We start from the raw sequence: 20,713 nt of genomic DNA, 5'->3' as shown, positions 1-20,713 counted from the left end.
TATGTCATGTGTTATGATTGGGGACATGTGATATTTTTAATTGGTTATTTTGCAATAGGGAAGAGCTAATTGCAAAATTGTCACATTCATATGATTTATTTGATTATGCAAATATGCATTCTGATTGGAATTAATGATGTGTACAGTGGAATACTCAAACTGTTTCCGCTCTTGTAATTTTGATATTCTAATGTCATTTTTTTTTGTTAATGGCTGCCTTATATTTGATAATGTTCTACTTCTTTGTCGAGAGATTGGTGTGCAGGTGTTAAGGTGTAAATATATTCTTTTCTTTAGCTCCTTGTGGTGGCCATTTTTCTTCTCCTAATGGAGTCATCCTATCACCAGGCTGGCCTGGATATTATAAAGACTCCCAGAATTGTGAGTGGGTGATTGAAGCTGAACCAGGACATTCAATCAAAATAACATTTGAAAGGTGATCTCACAAGCTTTCCTTCGATATTTTGAAGTGTTTATTGAACAAATTCTTTGTGCTTCTGGGAATGGTTAAAATGGCACAATCTAATTATTGTGGAAAGTGCTTAGTCTTGGTATCTTGATAAAAATATTTAAATAAACATATGTGGTACGACATTTGCATCGGCATATAGAAATCAGTTCTTCCATTACTTCCTTACGAATTTATACGTTTCAAGAAGATAAAAGCAGAATTGTAATGACTCAGCATTGTTTAGACATGAACGTTCTACTGTTGACTAACAAAAGGACTTCTGTTTTGCTGTTCTCATTTTATAATGAATCAGCTATTCATGATCAAATTATTTCCTGAAACCTGATCATGAATTTGTTTTCTATAATAGGTTAACAATGCTGAGATGATATCTGATCAGAGATTGACTTGTAATTCTCCAGCAGTTAAACTTGCTTGATCATTTAGTATTGATTTGGAAATGCATTTAAATTTCTCTATCCGTAGGTTTCAGACTGAAGTCAATTATGACGTTCTGGAAATCCATGATGGACCAAATCTCCTGTCCCCGATTCTTGGCTCTTTCAATGGCACACAAGTTCCTCAATTTCTCTTTAGCAGCACCAACTACCTTTACCTTCTCTTTACAACTGATAACAGTCGCTCCAACATTGGTTTCAAGATTCATTATGAGAGTAAGCACTGCTTGTCTTGTCGTAGAATCTTAATTGAGCTTTTGCATCACTTAGATTTGTTTAAACGGAGCTGAGCTTTTAATATTACAATGATACAATAGGGACAGCCACTGTCTAAAGAACAACTGTTGTGAACATAATGAAATGAAATCAGTTTTCGATCAGCAGCGTGCATTTTGATTTTTTTGCAATTCTTTTAGGCTTCCCTTTGTGTTTTTGCAGGTGTGACAGTCGATACGTATTCCTGCATGGACCCTGGGATTCCAGTGAATGGCTATCGTTATGGACAAGACTTCTCCATAGGTTCTACTGTAGCATTTAGCTGTGAATCTGGTTACACTATAAGCCATGAAGAGCCACTGATGTGTGAGAAGAATCATTGGTGGAACCACCCATTGCCTACTTGTGATGGTAAGGAACAATTTCCAGTCGTCACAGCTTATAAATTGTCATTTGTGTGTTGTTCAAGGACAAATTCTGGGCTATTAAATAATTTTTTTGGAAGGGCCAAGGTCAATTTGCTCCACACGTGATTTTACTATTTTCAGTCTTCTGCCTAGTGAGCAAGCCAGTGAAAGTAAGGCCCTAATCTTGTTAATTTACTGTAAACTATAAGATCGAACAAGTATCCACCTGAGGCATCACTGGGAAAGCAAAGACAGGTATTCACCTTCGCAATGAGAAAACAGGTGGCAAAGGATCAGTGAGCTGAAACAGGGGGCTAAATTTTGGGCTGGGCATCAGGAGTCTGATGCCAGGACCACTCTCTCCGCATCCTGATGCTGCATGTTTCATTACTGCTGAATTTTACAGGAGATAAGCCAATCAGCAGGTCAGTGTGTTGACCATCCAGTTGGGGATGGTGGACAGTACAGGGGTGTGGGGCAGCAATCAGAGGGAATCGGGGGGAGGGCCAGCCAGCAGCCTCACCAAAAAAACTGAGCACTGTGCCGCCAGAGAGAGCGAGGGAGACTAAGAGTGTGCCACAAGATGGAGGCAGTCCTCTCCGAGAGGAAACAATATGCTGTAAATCAAGGTCAGAATCATCGCAGGGATCAGGTCATACCACCACATGACAGCATCTGCCTGAGGACCTGCTGCATCAGAACTTTCCACTCCGTCGGACAGAAGTCTGCAAGCTCTGATAATGGTGTTCCGATCTTCTGTTGTGTTCTTTGCTCTTGTGAGGAGAGGAGCTGCACAAGTTGGTCCTTCAATGACCCGAACTGGCATTGCATTGTTGCTAGAGGCGTTCCTGTCCGCACACCCAGCCAAGACTTGGGAAAACAGCCTGTGGTGGGAACTCTCAGGCTGACAAACTTTTATTTTTGAAGACTTCCCTCTTTGTCCTCCAGCTCCAAATCCCCCATGAATTCTCCACAGATGCTGCAGGATCTGCTGAGGGTTTCAGCACTTCCTGTTTTTATTTCGGATTTTCAGCATCTGCGGTCTTTGGCTCTTGGATTTATTTGCAAAATTGGGGATCATTAAATGAGGAGAACGTCATTTTGCGAGCCACAGGTTGCAAGTTTTGCTGGAAAGGATCAATAGAGAAGGAACATAATTGGCGATGCCATTTCCGACCCAAACTCTAGAAGCACCAAATGCACCAAGCATGGGAGGTGATGACTGAAAGTAGGCACCCTGCCCCCCCCCCCCTTCTCCCGCCTCCAACCTTGGAGCATGTCACAAATAACAAGTGGATCACATATAAATAGGGTAATTTTCAAGTTCAAGACATGTTAAAGAACCTGACAAAGTGGATCATCCACTTTGTCTGAAACCCAATGAATTTTCATCCACTCCATTCGGGTCATCACCCAAATGGGGAAATTAAGAATTACTCATCAGTGTCAGATAAAATAATGATTACATGTGCCTGTTAGGATTTTTTTTTTGGGCAGGGGGAATGATCTTACCAAAAAATTCGAGGTGCTGAACGAGCATGAAAACAGAAGAGAATCATGCCTTTTTTTTGGGCGAGCTCCCAGGTGCAGCCGTACGACACTTTGGAAAAAGGAGACAAACTGTGATTCTCGCCAGTTGGAAGAGTGGGCACAGCCTATTCATGCCGGAAAGCTGGCTACTGAGCTGGAAGGGTGCCGTTGTACAGACGTCCCAATCTCCCACTTGGAAGATTGGTCACTAAATGCCTCCCCCCCACACCCCGCACATTCCCACCCTCCTGCTCTCCCCCACCATCACACGCCTAGATATCATCACCCTCCCAACCCCCATCCATCGGCTGCCCCGGCCGATCCCCACTCCCCACCCCCTCCTCCTGATTTCCCACCCTGGCTGACCTCTAGCCCCCGGCCAATCCCTGATATAGATCCTCTGCACCCACCCCCCGCCTCCCCCCGCCCCGACCCCTCCCCCCCAAGCTCCTCAGCCCCCTCGTCATACATAACCGTGACTGGTGAGCCCGGACAATTGCATCCAGGATGTATTAGTCATATTTAAATTAGCTACTGAATATTTTAGTCGGCCTCGCAGCCTTCCCTGCAGAGTGGGGCCGGTAGCATTGCAAGAGGCAAGAAATGGAGCGCGAGCCTGGTGTCGCTCACCTCACCGATCGACCAGTGTGGCGAATGAGTAAGATCACCCCCTGGGATTGACGTACTTCCCTGCTTGGCTTCCGTGGTCACAGTCACTCCCTTAAGAGGCCTGTTCGCTCAGTTTTCAGGGAAATCGATTCCCATTTCTTTATCTCTGCTCGCAGGATAGTGGAACCTTGGGTTTTAACAATGAAACTCCCCTCTGACCTGAAACCGATCTCCATGTCTGAATCCAATAATGCCAAAGCTGTAATCACTCTGACACGGGACTGAGTTAATGCTTGATGAGGTGTGATCTGGCTTGGTTTGTAAACTGCTTTCTCTTTCCATTGTAGTTGAACCATACAGAACACTGAATATCATTGCACTTGTTTAATTTAACTCCTATATGTGACCTGGTCAACAAAAATACACACAATTTCTCTGATTAAGGTAAAAATTCTCCTATTATAACTGACTGCTTCCTGACACAGCTGCCAAATGAGTACAACTGCAGAATTGAATGAGGGCAGGACGGAGCTGATCCAGTCTCCAGGAGCACCAAGGGAATCAAGTCACTTCCAGAACAGAAACCCTGATGCCCATGCTCCCAGCTCCAGGGGCGATGTTTAATCTCTACACTTAGAATCATCGAATCTTTACAGTGCAGGAGCCCATCGAGTCTGCACTGACAACAATCCCATCCCAGGCCCTATTTCCATTTTTATGTTTACCCTGCAAATCACCTTGACACTAAGAGTCAATCTCAGCATGGCCAATCAACCCAACCCGCGCATCTTTAGACTGTGGGAGGAAACTGGGTCACCCGGAGGAAACCCACACAGAATGTGCAAACTCCACACGTACAGTGACCCGAGGCCGGAATTGAACCCTGGTCCCTTGCGCTGTGAGGCATCAGTGCTAACCACCGTGCCACTCCACCCTAGCCCTAGATGAGTTGAAATCTCACTGTTGAGAGCTGCCAGTGATTCAGAGGGGTGAAAGGACCGGGGTGTGGCTCTCATTGGAACCTCCCCCTTCTCACTACTTGATCCTTCGATCACATAAAGGATCCCCCACCCACCACTCAGCTGCAAACACCTCCGAGTTTGCTACAGGCACTTCCCACAAGGCCAGTCCCCTGTGATGAGTTCTGATTTTACTGGCCCCTTTCCGGTAAGTGTCCTGAAAGCCCATTTCAATACACGAGCATGTTGTTCATGAGTTCTCTCTTCGGATATTGAGCCCACACAGAATTTCGGATTGGTGTCAGCGTGACATCAAGTTGCCGCCGTTTACAACAGGGTTACAGAAGCGTGAACTTGGCACTTTCATCTCCAAGGAGAGTATTGGAGGTGAGTGCTCAGACAACCAGCAGCCTCTATAGTGTACACTGCTCAGGGGGGACTGGAGGGGTCTCGGGGGACACTTGGAGAAGTTCAACTCGGGGTCTGGGGTGGGGGGTGTCCCAGAATTGCCATTTTGGGGAGAGGGCTGGGAGGGGGTCACTTACTGGTCTTCTGTACCCTTCATGTTGAGGCGTTTCTTGCTTTAAAGGGATTGTTAAGGCTGGTATGCAGACAGCACTTCCTGGGTTTCTGAGGGAGTGCCTTTCCTTTCATAGGGCTGGCAAGAGGGTGGCAAGGATATAGCACTGCCATTCTCACAATCCACAGGGGTGAGGCACTGGGTGAGTGCACTAGTTCCCCCAGGATTGGTGGCAAGAACAGGCAGCGTGGAGACTCTGAGGGTTAACATCGTGAAATGATTCGCCAAACATTTGGAACAGAATGGTGACCTGACTGCAACAGTGCCTATATTCACCTGAATCTAGAACTAGATGTCACCTTTAAAAGTAAGGCGCAGCTCTTTTAAGACACAGATGAGAAGAATTGATTTCTCGGAGGGTCGTGGGTCACTGGAAGCAGAGTCTTTTAATATATTCAAGGCAGAGATTGCAAGGATCTTGATTACTGAGGGAGTGAAGTGTTATTGGGGTTGGGAAGGAATGTGGGGTTGAGGTTATAATCAGATCAGCCATGATCTTATTGAATGCAGGAACAGACTTGAGGTTCTGCGTGGCTTACTTCTGCTCCGAATTCATCTGTTTTGTAAGTTCGTATTCATCTTCCTTGGACATACTGAGCTCCAAATTTACACTTGGTCACTTTGTGAATAATGAAGCGGAAATTGGCAGGATGGGGGGTGGGGGGGTGGTCTCAGCCTCACCTTTTCAGATCAGTGACTTTATTCAATAAAAGAGAAGACTGTCTTTTTCATCACAAGTTCAGAAATTCCATCCTCGGAGGCTTCGGCTGTTCCACTGATTTCAAAAACAAAAGATACATAATATTATGACCAACCCCCCGCCCCCAGAAAATAAAATTGATCATCCAAAAGTAAACAGCTGAAAACTAGTTTTAAACCTTTGTAGCTACCATCTGGATTGATGGAACTCAGCTTCGGCAACACTGAACGGATGCATTTTGTTTAGCTAAGTGCTTTTGTCATTCCTGATTTCGCGGGGGGAAAAAACATGGCAACTCTGACAAATAAAAATGTGACAACTATGGCATACAGATGAGAAAATTCAATAATATCGAAGGATTCTTGCCTTTTTCCGGTGATGTAATCAGCATTGAACTCAATCAACCAATTTCAGCAGCTGTATTGACTAATAAGCTAATGTCTAACTTCAGGATAATTGAACTCATTGTATTTGACTGAACCATCTTAATCCGTTAATCCATTTATCATCTTCCTACTTGATAGTAAATTTGAATACAAGATTTCAGAGGTACAAGTGCCACCTGCTTTGAGTCCTGCTGGGATTAATCATACATGCATGAAGGCTGGAAGACATTACCACGGCCCAGTTCAGTGACCGTAATTTTCCACTGAGCCTGAACAAAAAACTAAATGTACGTTTTGAATAATCCGAACTGATGGGGACAGAATTAATGATGTTTTGATCTTACACATGAGCAGTAAAAGTTAGTTCCAAGATTCGAAGAGTAAATTTGGATAAGGTATAAAGTTGTATGAATGTAGAGGCATAGCTGAAAGAAACAGGAAATGCATTTGAGGGAACAAGGTGGTGGGGGGGGCTAGATTTCTTTGGGGGTTATCCCACTGAACACTTCTTCAAACTGTGTTGCCAGGTTTGCTATGGTTCTTCTATCACATACAGTGGATAAATGTGAGAATCTCCATGTAAATGTATCTGCAATATTTTGTAACATTGATGCTTAAGTTATTTGGAGGAATGATATTATTTTGGAAAAATGATAAAATGGGTGCAAACATTGTCAAGGGTGGTTATCAATACTGCCGCCCCGATCCAGGGACCTGAGTTCAGTTCTGGGTGACAGTGTGGAGTCTGCACACTCTCTCCGTGTCTGCATGGGTTTCCTTTGGGTGCTCTGGTTTCCTCCCACAGTCCAAAGATGTGCAGATGGGTGAATTGGCCATGCTAAATTGTGTGTTCGTGTCCCAAAATGTGGAGGTTAGATGGATGAGCGACGGAAATATATGGGGTTACAGAGGATAAGGCTAGGGAGAGGGCCTGGGTAAGACATTCTATCAGAGAGTTGGTGCGGATTTGATGGGCTGAATGCTCCCTTCTCTGATCTCTGATTCTACGAGTGTCCAGTTTTGACTCCTAATTCACCTGTTGTAATGTTGTTCTCATCTGTTTCGGAGGTTGCAGGAGTTGAGGAACGTAAAGAAAGCCCAGGTGTTATTTTCTTTTTCTCTCGCCTTCAGACTCAGAGGGCTGGATGACTCAATATTCATTTGTGCCTCTGCAGTCTTCGGTTGACACCCTGAGTTAAAATGGGCTCCTCCTGGATTCTGTTTAATGTGTGTGTGTTTTTGTGGGAAGGCAACCACATTGAGCGCTGTACTCAAAATGTTAAATAAAACCAAAAAACGTTAGCAACGTTCAGCAGGTCTGGCAGCACTTGCAGGGAGAGAAATGGAGAAAGTGGCATGGGGAGGTGTGCAGAGCCAGGGAATCTTCCACTCTATTGAGAAAAACCTGAGGGAAAAAGTACCCTGAACGGCAGGGTCATCTTTCCAGGATAGTGGGTGCGGCGTGGCGTTGGGCCCACTGCCACCAAACTTGTATTGGAAGTGGACACCCTGGTTGTTCAAAAGGTTCACCTTGGTTGTCTGGTAATTTGTCCCAGTTTTTTTTCAATCATTAGGCCCTCGAGACCTCAGCCCCCTCCCACTCCGTAAACCAAGCCATGTTAGCACATATTCGCCAACCATTCCCTTGACCCCTTCATTAACTTAGTGCCAGCTCATGTCCCCCACACTTTGCCCTTACAGCCTCCATGCCACCTCACCCAGTATCTACTGAGGGCAGACCTTGGGAGCCATGCTGGGATTAAATAAATTACATCCTGATTACAACATTTAGTTCAACCTTCACGAGATATAAACTCTGTCTTGATGGTCCATTCAGCGGATTTAAATCTGCTTGAGTCCTTAGTCCCTTGTACAAACAAACATTATATTTATAATACCACATCACAGATGGCTAATTCTTGAGTAATGGTTATGAGCTCTCAATTAAATAATGAACTTGCATTCCACCACTGTGATCATCATTGTTCGGAGAAAATAGTCAAACATTAGATAATGCTATAGTGATGGCTGTGGGGTTATGTTGACAAACAGCTGTTGAATCTGATTTATGCACTTTTAAACTCTCACACGCAAGTCATTTTCAACTTTTATAGGGTTGGCCTTTAAAATAAATTCACAACTTGACAATTCTACAGATCTGAAGGGCAGAATTTTCCTGTCCCACCCGCCATGGGGATTGAGGAGGGCGGGTACAGACCATGCAAAGGCCAATTGACTTGGGGCAGGATTTTCCAGATTTTGGATGAGCACTATCAGAAAATGCTGCCCCGAGTGTCCTTCACGAGCATGTCGGACTTGCTAAAAATTTGTACCTTGCTCCAGTGAAAATGGATTTTCACTCCCAAGGTCGGTATGCGGAAGGTGCAATCCATTTGAACTCAGCACTGTGGCCCCACTGAGTTTGGATTTCCCATGTGGGAGACATGCTTCCCACCCCCGATCTCTCCCCAGTGAAAATTGTTTCTGCTGGATGTGGGGAAGCATCTCCATTCCGGGGTCCATCCATCATTTTGGACACGTTGCGGTGCCTCTGTTATTCCACCAAATTCCAGGTCTATATGATCTGTGCTAATGGAGGAACAATGTTACAGTAGATTCAGGTTACAAGATTACACTGAATGCAGACCAATATGTCTGAGTTGGCACCAAATTAGATGCAGCTCCGAAGAAGTTTTGTTTTAAACCTTGGACCCATAATTTGGATAAGTTAGTGTGGCAATGAGCACCACTTGTATTTCCATCAACGGCACTATTTTACTTGCTTGAGAACTAATTGAATCGTTGACCCTGATTTTGCCAGCATGGCCGCCAAGAAATTGAGACAGGTGGGGTTTACAGAACGGCCTTCCCCATTGGCCTCAGGTGCAACCTGATGAGTCTCAGGCAACCGTGCCGGTAAAATTGGGGTCAGTGAGTCATGGAGTGTTGAAAAGCCCCTTTGGCTCATCGGGTCTCCACCAACAATAACTACCACTGTAGCACACCAATAAAGGAACGCTAATCCCTTTTGTCTCATACTTGTCTCATAACCTTGAATGTTATGATAAAATAAGTAGCCATCCAAATATTTTTTGAAAGGTTGTAATGTTCCTGGCCTCCACAGCATTCACAGGCACTGCATTCCAGATTCCCACACCCTCTGTGTGATTTACTTTTTCCTGCCCCTCACCTCAAAACTATGCCCTCTCATGATTGACCCCTCAACTGAGGGGAACATGGGGGATATATTAAATGATTTTGAATGCTATAGCGAGGGGGATTGAATATAAAAGTAAGGAGGTCTTGCTGCAGCTGTATAGGGCATTGGTGAGGCCGCAGCTAGAGTACTCTGTGCAGTTTTGGGCGCCGTACTTACGCAAGGATATTTTGGCCCTGGAGGGAGTGCAGAGGAGGTTCACTAGGCTGATTCCGGAGTTGAGGGGGTTGAGCTATGAGGAGAGGCTGAATAAACTAGGCTTGTACTCATTGGAGTTTAGAAGAATGAGGGGAGATCTCATTGAGACGTATAAGATGATGAATGGGTTGGATAGGATAGAGGTGGAGAGACTCTTCCCGCTCAGAAAGGACAGTAGGACTAGGGGGCACAGCCTCAAGATAAAGGGGGGGCGGTTTAGAACGGAGTTGAGGGGAAACTTCTTCACTCAAAGGGTGGTGAATCTCTGGAATTCTCTGCCCGTTGAAGTGGTGGAGGCTACCTCGCTAAATATTTTTAAGACGCGGGTTGATGGGTTTTTGATAAGAGAGGGGATTAAGGGTTATGGGGAGAGGGCGGGAATGTGGAACTGAGCCACGACAGATCAGCCATGACCTTATTGAATGGCGGGGCAGGCTCGAAGGGCCAGATGGCCTACTCCTGCTCCTATTTCTTATGTTCTTATGTTCTTATAATTTACTGAAGAAAAAGGATTATTATAACCCAATACTCTCACCCAATATGATCTACCAAATGGTTCTGCATCTTTTGAAGAAAACATTTTCTGCAGTTTGTGATTGTGTTACCTCAGGGGTAATGGACTGTGATTAAAAATGTTTGATTTTTGTGATCAGCTTTCTTTCAGGGATATCACTAAAACTGCACCTAGTTATAACCCTAAACGGATCTGGAAATATTTTCAAAGTGTTTCTTTTCTCAGTAAAGCATTTGAAAGTGCTTCCCAATCATGCTAGTTCACAGCAAATTTTACGTTCAATGATGTGCAAATAATTGTGAGTGGACACTTGAGGAAAAAAACAATTATCAAAACAAGAGCAATTTTGCTTGCAAGTTGTGTTTCCTTTGCTGATTGAACCTAAAGTGGAGACTCTGGTCACAGGTAGCTGATCAAAATTGAAATTCTTCTCAAGTTTCCTAACCCAAGGCTTGTTATCAGAAACATTTAGCCTTTATTAAATATGCCTCCGAACTCATGAGACACAAAACACCCTTAGTTGGGTCAACGTGGGCCAGAATTCTCCGACCTCACCTGCAGCTGGGATTCTCCAGTCCCGCTGCTGTGAATGGAGATTTGGCTGAGCACCAAGTTGTCCATTCTCACTGGCAGTGGGGCGTGCAAGATCAGAGAATTCAGGAAAAAAAAAATGGCTTGCGTTTATATACTGCCTGGCACTTCTTCAGGATATTCTGAAATACTTGACCAGAAATAAAGTATTTGTGGAGCAGAGCCAAATTAGAGAGAATATGAAAGTCATCAAGAAATTAAATAAGGAATTCAGAATGTGGTCCTTAACCAGAGGTTGATGTGAATGAGGAACTTGCTATCACAGGAAGTGGTTGAGGCAAATAGTTACCTTAGGTTCATTTAAGGGGAGGCTAAATAAGCATATGAGGGAGAGGGAAATATGGAGTTTGCTCAAAGAGAAGATGATGAAGCCTGAGAGGAGGCATTAATGGAACATAACTGCAGGCGTCGACTGGTTGAGCCGAGCAGTCCGTTTCTGTATCGTGTACGCTATGTAATCTCCATATTATGAACAATAGCATTATTTATTTGAACAATGGGCATAAATTGGTCGCAGCACCCACTATCCAAATTGCACTTCTGTTTATTGCGCTGTTTGTCAAATTAGATTCAAGTTGGTAGTGTTTTCATGTGTATGCAAAAAAATCATGGGTTTAAGACCCACCCTAGGATTTGAGCATGTTTTTTAGGCTGATATTTCAGTGAAGTACTCTGTTGGTGATATTATTTTTTCGCAACCAAAACCTATCTTCCTGAGCAGTTAGACATGGAAGATCCCATTGTTGTCTCATTTCCCTTGATATTCTGAACAATACTCACCTTCTAACACACGCCGCTAAAATAATCAACTGAGTATTTAAGTTATCAGCGTTTCAACACCCTTCTGTTTTCCGACTTGTTCCTGCGTTTGCCTATGTTAGAACAGTAACTGCCTCGCTCAATATTTTTAAGACGCGAGTTGATGGGTTTTTGATAAGCGAGGGGATTAAGGGTTATGGGGAGAGGGCAGGAATGTGGAACTGAGCCACGACAGATCAGCCACGATCTTATTGAATGGCGGGGCAGGCTCGAAGGGCTGGATGGCCTACTCGTGCTCCTATTTCTTATGTTCTGATGTACATCAAAAGGTAACATGCTGTAAATTGCTTGAGGCGTGCCTGAGGGTGTGGACGGTGCTGCATGATTGCAAGATTTTTTCCCCTTTCTGACTTATTGATTGAGTTGTTAAAAAAAAATGTTGTAGGCATTGGTGTTGGGATATTCTGTTGACGTAAATGAGCCTTGTAATTGATACCTTCCTTTATTACCTTTTATTGCTTTTCTGATGGCTTGGAGATTCCATTCTCATTTGAAGGCTCTGTTCCCAAAGATTTTGCTAACTCGCGTTTCAGAGTGCTCCATTTGGAAATGATGCTGGATGCCTTGACTGCAAAGCAGCTAATATCCCTGTGCTTATTAGGACTGGAAATCCAGAGGCAGGTAGAAATCTCTCTAGTGATTTTGAGGCAATTTGGATATATTTGAATTTGGTTCCTAATTTGTAAAATAAAAATGCAATAATCAACTAGCAAAATTTACTCAAACCTCTACTTTACTCACTGTCAACATTGTTACTGGACATTTATTTTATATTTTCGATTTTTCCATTTTTTTCTCCCAACCATGTTTCTCTTTCTATATTAAAATCTTTAGAAAAGTTCATTTTAATGTCTGCACTGACACTTTCCTAAAAATATAAAAACAAAACTACTTCTTGAAATATAATCTTTGTTCATAGTAACATTGACCAATTATTTTTACAGTTTTGCGATTAACATCAAAACAGTTTGAAATGAAAACCAAAAGTAAACATGAAGAAATGATCAGAAATAGGCATGACCAAGCAGAGAAGAAATTTTATAGCAATGAACATATTCAAGCTATAAATACAAAGATAGAAACTAGAAGCAGGAATAGGCCATTGGCCCTTTAAGCCTGCTCGCCATTTTGATCATGGCTGATCACCAAATTCCTGACCCACCCCCGTCCCACCTTACCACCCATATCCCTTGATCCCTTTAGTCCCAAGAGCTTTATCGAATTTCATCTTGAAATCGGACGTTTTGGCCTCAACTACATTCTGTGGTAGCGAATTCCACTCATTCACCACCCTGTCGGGGAAGGAATTTCTCCTCACCTCAGTTCTAAAAGGTTTATCCCTTATCCTCAAACGATGGCCCCTAGTTCCGGACTCCCCCATCATTGGGAACATTCTTCCTAAACCTACCCTGTCTCAACCTGTTAGAATTTTATAAGTTTCTATGAGATTCGATCTCACTCCTCTGAATTCCAGTCAAGCACTTTGTTCTTTGTAGCATTTATTTATTGTATTTACTGCTTTAAGAATTTTGAGGGAGTGGTTAGAAGGGATTTGTGGGCCAACAGCTTTAATTATCAACTGGCCACACGGTGAAGCCTTCCATTGTTTGCTGGAGCAGACGAGTGAAGAAGCAGAGAGAGAGCTAAGATTTTACCTGTTAAAAACCTGGTTAAAATAAGTTTAAAGCGCTTTGTTCTTTGTAGAACTGTTTAAAGCATTTATTTATTGTATTTACTGCTTTAAGAATTCTGAGGGAGTGGTTAGCAGGCAGTTGTGGGCCAACAGCTTTAAATCAGCGCCAGGTTTAAAAGGAGGCCTGGTGTAGACAGCGGGCAGCGTCGGAGCGGGCAGCGGAGTGAGTGGGAAGCAGAGTGAGTTATTAGGGCTTAAGATCAAAAAGGGCTTGAGGGAAAAAAGGCCAGGTGAGTTCGTTTGAAAAAACAAGGGAAAAAAAATTGTTTTTCAAGACTACTACAGTGAATAATGGAGGGGCATGTGATGTGTGGTTTCTGTATGATGTGGGAACTGGTGGACCCCAGGGTCCATCCCAGTGACCATGTCTGTAGTAAGTGCAGGTTGCTGGAGGAGCTCCAGCTCAAGGTGGATGAGCTGGCCTCTGAGCTACAGACACTGAGACTCATCAAGGGGAGAGAGGGTGCCATTGTCAATGGGGTGCAAGTGACATCCACCCCCCCTTAGAATGGCTAACTCTAAGGGTCAGGGACAAGAAGGGGCTGCTGGGAGGAGGAAGGGGGGTGAGGAGCGGAGGCCTCAGCCTCTTAATCTGCATAACAGGTTTGAGGTTCTTGCTTCCAGGCTGGACGAGAACGAGGCAGGTGAGGTTGGTGAGCAAACTGCACACGGTACAGTGCTGCAGCAGGACATAGGCAAAGAGAAAGGGAAAAGGAACGTAGTAGTGATTGGGGATAGTGGGGTGAAGGGTATTGACACTGTCCTTTGTCACAATGACAAAGTGCACAGAAGGGTGTGTTGTCTGCCTGGTGCTCGGGTACGGGATGTCGCAGCTGGGCTGCAGAGGAACCTGGAGTGGGAGGGTGAGAATCCGGTCGTTGTGGTTCATGTGGGTGCCGGCGACGTAAGCAAAATGCGGACTGAGGATCTGGGGAGGGAGTATGAAAAGCTTGGAATGGAATTAAAAAGTAGAACCGACAAGGTGGTTATCTCTGGGCTACTGCCTGAATCGAGTGCAGATGGGCGTAGGGTTGACAGGATTAAGGGAGTGAATGGGTGGCTCAGGGATTGGTGTGGGAGGAATGGGTTTGAATTTATGGGGCATTGGCACCAGTATTGGGGTAGGTGGGACCTGTTCGGGCGGGATGGGGTTGGTCTGAACCGTGCTGGGACAAGAGTGCTGGCTAATCGAGTAAAGAGGACTATAGACAGGGCTTTAAACTAATTAGTGCGGGGGAGGGTGTGAGGGTAGGTGACCTTACGAGGTCTAAAGTTAAGGAGAGCGTACATGTAAGGAAAGAGGCCGAGGATGTCCCAATAATAGAGGGAGTAGGGGGCATGAGTATGGTTGGTGGCGTTACGGCAAATAGGGTCCAGGTGAAGGCTGGGATGAAGGCACTTTATCTGAATGCACGAAGCATTCGGAATAAAGCGGATGAGCTGATGGCGCAGATCGACACAAATGGATATGATCTGGTGGCCATTACAGAGACGTGGCTGCAGGGTGACAGGGACTGGGAGCTGAATGTACAGGGCTATCAAGTGTTTAGGAAGGATAGGCGGGAGGAAAAAGGGGGGGGCGTAGCTCTGCTGATTAAGGATAGCATCAGGGTGGTAGCAAGGGATGATATTGGAGCCAAAGAGCAGAGGGTGGAATCGTTGTGGGTGGAGATTAGGAACAGCAAAGGGAGGAAGACGCTGGTGGGTGTCGTCTATAGGCCCCCGAATAATGATCTGGAGGTCGGGCGGGCTGTTAACGCGCAAATAAGTGCGGCGTGCAGGAATGGGACGGCCGTAGTTATGGGGGATTTCAATCTGCATATTGATTGGTCGACCCATGTTGGACGCGGTGGGCTCGAGGAGGAGTTCTTGGAATGCTGCCGGGATAGTTTCCTCGAACAGTGTGTGTCGGAGCCGACGAGGGAGCGAGCTATCTTGGATCTGGTGCTATGTAATGAGGCGGGTAGAATTAGGGACCTTGCGGTGAAGGATCCTCTTGGGGAGAGTGATCATTGTATGGTGGAGATGGAGGAGGAGAAAGTGGGTTCCCGGACACGCGTCCTTTGTTTGAATAGAGGGGAGTACGGTAGGATGAGAGAAGAATTGGCGAATGTGGAATGGGGGAGCGCGTTGGAGGGAGGGTCTGCTGAGGAGCAGTGGAGGATCTTTAAGGAGATCTTTCTTGGTGCTCAGCAGAAATTTATTCCGATGGTCAAAAAGGACCGTAGGAGGAGAGGTAATAAGCCGTGGATAACGAAGGAGGTGAAGGAAAGTGTTAAATTAAAAGCGGAGGAGTTTAGAGTAGCTAAGAGTAGTGGGCGAGAAGAAGATTGGGAGAGGTTTAAATGTCAACAAAGATTGACAAAGAAGTTGATAAAGAAGGGTAGGAGAAACTATGAAGCTGGGCTAACGCTTAATATAAAAAAGGATAGCAAGAGTTTTTATAAATATATAAAAAGGAAGAGGCTGGCTAGGGTGAACGTTGGTCCTTTAGAGGATGAGAAAGGGGACCTAGTGGTAGGGGATGGGGATATGGCTAAGGTATTGAATAACTTTTTTGTTTCTGTCTTCACGGAGGAGGACGTGAATAATTTGCCGGGTGTTAGCGATGGAAAGGTGGTCGGACTGGAGGGTCTTAATGACATTACTGTTACTAGAGAGGCGGTGCTCGACAGACTGGAGGGGGCTGATTGTGGACAAGTCCCCAGGACCGGATGGAATGCATCCGAGGGTTCTGAAAGAAATGGCGGAGGTGATAGTGGATGCCTTGGTGGTTATTTTCCAGACGTCGCTGGATTCCGGGGAAGTGCCGGATGATTGGAAAACGGCTAATGTTACGCCGTTGTTTAAGAAGGGTGCCAGGCAAAAGGCGGGGAATTATAGGCCGGTTAGTTTAACGTCTGTGGTAGGTAAAATGTTAGAATCTGTCATTAAGGAGGAAATTGCGAGGCATCTTGAAGGGAATTGCTTGATAGAGCAGACGCAGCACGGTTTCATTAAAGGGAAGTCGTGTCTGACAAATTTACTGGAGTTCTACGAGGATGTGTCGAGGGCAGTGGATAGAGGAGAGCCGGTGGATGTGGTCTTTCTAGATTTTCAGAAGGCGTTTGACAAAGTACCTCACAAGAGGTTATTGCAGAAGGTCGAGGGACATGGAGTTGGGGGTAGGGTGTTAGCGTGGATGGAGGATTGGTTGTCAAATCGGAGGCAGAGAGTGGGGTTCAACGGGTGCTATTTGGATTGGCGGATGGTGACTAGTGGAGTGCCCCAGGGTCGGTGCTGGGGCCTCAGCTTTTTACCATTTATATAGATGATCTGGAGGAGGGAACTGAGTGTATGGTGTCAAAATTTGCTGATGACACCAAGATTGGGGGAACGGCAAATTGTGCGGAGGGTGTGGAGAGTCTGCAGAAGGATCTAGATAGGCTGGGCGAATGGGCCAGGAAATGGCAAATGGAATTTAATGTTGGCAAGTGTGAGGTGGTCCACTTTGGTAGGAAGAATGGTAGGAAGGACTATTACTTACAGGGCGAAAAACTGCAGCAGGCGACAGTGCAGAGGGACCTCGGGGTCCTTGTGCATGAGTCGCAAAAACCCAGCTTGCAGGTGCAGCAGGTGGTCAGGAAGGCGAATGGGATGCTGGCCTTCATAGCGAGGGGGATTGAATATAAAAGTAGGGAGGTCTTGCTGCAGCTGTATAGGGCATTGGTGAGGCCGCAGCTGGAGTACTGTGTGCAGTTTTGGGCGCCGCACCTGCGCAAAGATATTTTGGCCTTGGAAGGAGTGCAGAGGAGGTTTACTAGGCTGATACCGGAGTTGAGGGGGTTGAGCTATGAGGAGAGGCTGAATAAACTAGGCTTGTACTCGTTAGAGTTTAGAAGAATGAGGGGAAATCTCATTGAGACGTATAAGATGATGAATGGGATGGATAGGATAGAGGTGGAGAGACTCTTCCCGCTCAGAAAGGACAGTAGGACTAGGGGGCACAGCCTCAAGATAAAGGGGGGGCGGTTTAGAACGGAGTTGAGGAGGAACTTCTTCACTCAAAGGGTGGTGAATCTCTGGAATTCTCTGCCCGTTGAAGTGGTGGAGGCTGCCTCGCTAAATATTTTTAAGACGCGGGTTGATGGGTTTTTGATAAGAGAGGGGATTAAGGGTTATGGGGAGAGGGCGGGAAAGCGGACCTGAGCCGCGACAGATCAGCCATGATCTTATTGAATGGCGGGGCAGGCTCGAAGGGCTAGATGGCCTACTCCTGCTCCTATTTCTTATGTTCTTATGTTCAGTCGATATAATCCTAACTGACTTTGCCTCTCCTCATATGACAAACCTGCCATCCCAGGAATTAGCCTGGTAAACCTTCGCTGTGCTCCCTTCACAGCAACAACATCCTTCCTCAGATAAGGAGACCAAAACTGCGCACAATACTCCAGGTGTGGCCTCGCCAATGCCCTAAACAATTGCAGCAAAACATCCCGATCCCAATAGTCAAATCCTCTTGCTGCGAAGGCCAGCGTAGCACTGGCCTTCTTTACTGCTTCTTGTACCTGCGCGCTTACTTTCAGCTCATCCTCCCACCCAATTTTGGAGACAATGCATTCAGTTTCCTCTTCCGAATCAGTAATATGTAATGTGAACAGTTGGAGGCCTTGCACAGATCCCAGCGGAACCTCACTAGTCACTGACTGCTGATCAGTTACTCATCACTGACTGCCAACCCTTTGTTTCCTATCTCCTAACCAGCTTTCTGTCTATCTCAAGACATTACTGCAATCCCACGTGCTTTAACTTTACACAGTTGAACTTTACATGTTATGTCAGACGTTGTTGAAAGCCTCCTGAAAATCTAAATAAACCACATCCACTGGTCCTCCTCAATCAACTGTGCCAGTTACATCCTCAAAGAATTTCAACAAATTCATCAAGCATGATTTCCCTTTTGTGAAGCCACACTGACTGTCTGATTATACCGCTGCCTTCCAAATACCCACTTATGAAATCCTTGATAATGGACCTTCCACAGCAACTTCCACTGTACCGGCTCACTGGCCTGTCGTTCGCTATTTTCTCTCTATCTCCCTTTTTGAACAGCCAGCTTATATTCGTTATCCTCCAATTTGTAGAGATTATACTGGAGTCCAAAGAATTTTAGAAAATAACCACCAGTGGATCTACTATTTCCAGGGCCACTTCCTTAAGTGTTCTGGGGTAAAGATTATCAGGATTAGGAGATTTATCCATCTTCAAGCTCATCAATTTCCCCAAAGCCATTTCTCCACTAAATCGTATTTCTTTACTACATTTTCTTTCTTCAAGTTTTTGAAGAAGACAGTATATTTCCTCTGTGTGGATTTAGAGACATGTATTCCACCAATTATTTCGGCTCTCAGTTTTTCCCCAAGCCAGAATGTGAAATTAGCATTGTGAGGTATGCATAATTTTCCATTTGGTAGTATTGTTTAGGTTGGTAATCATGACAAGTGGGTTGTGATAATAGTCGCAGCGTTATTTACTTTAATTGTTTACTGTTCAGAACAAATCTTGAGTAATTTTGATGATGAATCATCCAGCCAAGAGACTTTCTCATTTAAATTCCAAGATCGTTTTGCCAATGTGGAAACGCCAATAACTGAGTCCTGAATTCATCTTGAATCTCAAACACTGAATGCTCACAGAAGCTGATCAGTGTAAGTGTTTTGCAAAGCAAATTCCCACTTAGTAACATATTTTTGTCATGTTCTGTTGCCTTGGGAATAATCACTGCAATGTTTTCAGCAGCATATGGCCAAAACAGGAATGCAATGAATCTCCAGTCTGAGCAAGGGAGGTTATACCAACCAATATAAACTCTGGCGAATGATTGAATAATGGACAAAAGTGGCAGAAGAAAACTTAGAACTCTTAAGATTTCATTTTCATTACTTAACACTGATGGTCTCAATCCTGGACAACCCACATCTGCACATTCCATCAGCCTGTCTGTTGTCTTAAAGTTTACCTCCGAGTTCACAGTACTTTCAAGCTTTATGCCATTTTAAAATGGTGCCCTGCAAGTCCAAGGTCATTAATTTGTATGAAGAGAAGCAGTGGTTCTAACACTGGTTCTCAAGGAACCCCACAATATGCCTTCCCCCAATCTGGAAAATTCTCTTGTCACTTCAACAAAAAAGTCAATCAAGATGGTTCTCCATGATTTCCTTTAAAAAGAAATGCTAGGTTTCCTCGCGTAGTTCACATTCCTCAAGTGAATATTAATTTTGTTCTCGATTATCATAGAATCCTACAGTGCAAAAAGAGGCCATTCAGCCCATCGACTTTGCACCAACTCCAATCCCACCCAGGCCCTATCCCCATGTCCCTACATATTTACCCACTAACCCCTCTCTCCTCTGTCTCCCAGGACACTAAGGGCAATTTAGAATGGCCAATCAACCGAGCCCGCACATCTTTGGACTGTGGGAGGAATCCGGAGTGCCCGAAGAAAACCCACGCAGACACAGGGAGAATGTGCAAACTCCACACAGACAGTGACCCAAGCCAGGATTCAAACTCAGGTCCCTGGAGCTGTGAAGCAGCAGTGCTAACCACTGTGCTACCGTGCCACCCTTTCCGAAAGCTCTCCGCCACTGGAGTTAAACTGAATGTTCTGTAATAGTTGAACCCTTTTTAAAAAGGAGTGCAACATACTTACCAGGCACCAGCCATGCTTGTAAGGCAGATAGGAAAATTATGACTAGTGCTTGTGCAATTTCCACCCTTCACTCAGTATTTTGGGATGTATCCCGTTCGGTCCTGGTGACTGAACAATTTTGAGCATCGTACTTCGTCATTATCAATATCCGTCGAGTGTCTCAGCTGTTTCCTCTTTCAGCATGGCTTGAGCAATCACTTCTTCCTTGGTAAAAACAGATGCAATGTAATGCCTTTATGCTTAAAACTCCTTTTGGTCCCGAATCAACTTCTTGTGCAAAATAAATGCTATGTGACTAAAATAAATAATTATCCTGCTCTTCCAGCATCTGAGCTGCATGTTTTCCAGACGCACGAACTGCCTGTCAAAACATTCTACAGAAACATAAAACATTATAAATATTAAAAATATATATGTATAAGTAGCAACTGTTTTAAAGGAAGGAACCTTGTTTAAGGAGTTTTTTTTTGCCATTTGCACAAAATACCACAATATCAGAATGAGCTTGAATAAGTTATGTGGTTCATAACTCCCGAGCGATACAACAGAAACGAAATAAAACCATTTCAAGATTCCATAAAACCATTCAAGTAACTGTTTGGCCATTCAGGTGCTGACTAACCAATAGGGTGCTTATTGCCTCATAGATTGAGTTAAATCTAGAAGCAAATGCATTAAAGATTCTGAACAGCTG

The 20,713-nt window shown here is 44.7% G+C and overlaps 1 protein-coding gene across 1 annotated transcript in view; it reads left to right on the top strand.

The window, feature by feature from the left end:
* Window positions 1-20,713, top strand: part of csmd3b (CUB and Sushi multiple domains 3b) — a 1,478,622-nt gene that overhangs the window by 1,045,643 nt on the left and 412,266 nt on the right. Inside the window, exons 14-16 of the mRNA XM_080194817.1 lie at window positions 298-436; window positions 938-1,125; window positions 1,348-1,536. Coding sequence (XP_080050943.1) covers window positions 298-436; window positions 938-1,125; window positions 1,348-1,536 — 516 coding nt within the window. The remainder of the gene's footprint in view (window positions 1-297; window positions 437-937; window positions 1,126-1,347; window positions 1,537-20,713) is intronic.

The sequence above is a fragment of the Carcharhinus amblyrhynchos genome, chromosome 8 (genome assembly GCF_965287045.1).
Source record: "Carcharhinus amblyrhynchos chromosome 8, sCarAmb.v2.hapA, whole genome shotgun sequence".
Taxonomy (NCBI): domain Eukaryota; kingdom Metazoa; phylum Chordata; class Chondrichthyes; order Carcharhiniformes; family Carcharhinidae; genus Carcharhinus; species Carcharhinus amblyrhynchos.
The sequence above is the reverse complement of the archived record's forward strand: the minus strand, read 5'-3'. Positions and strand labels throughout refer to the sequence as shown.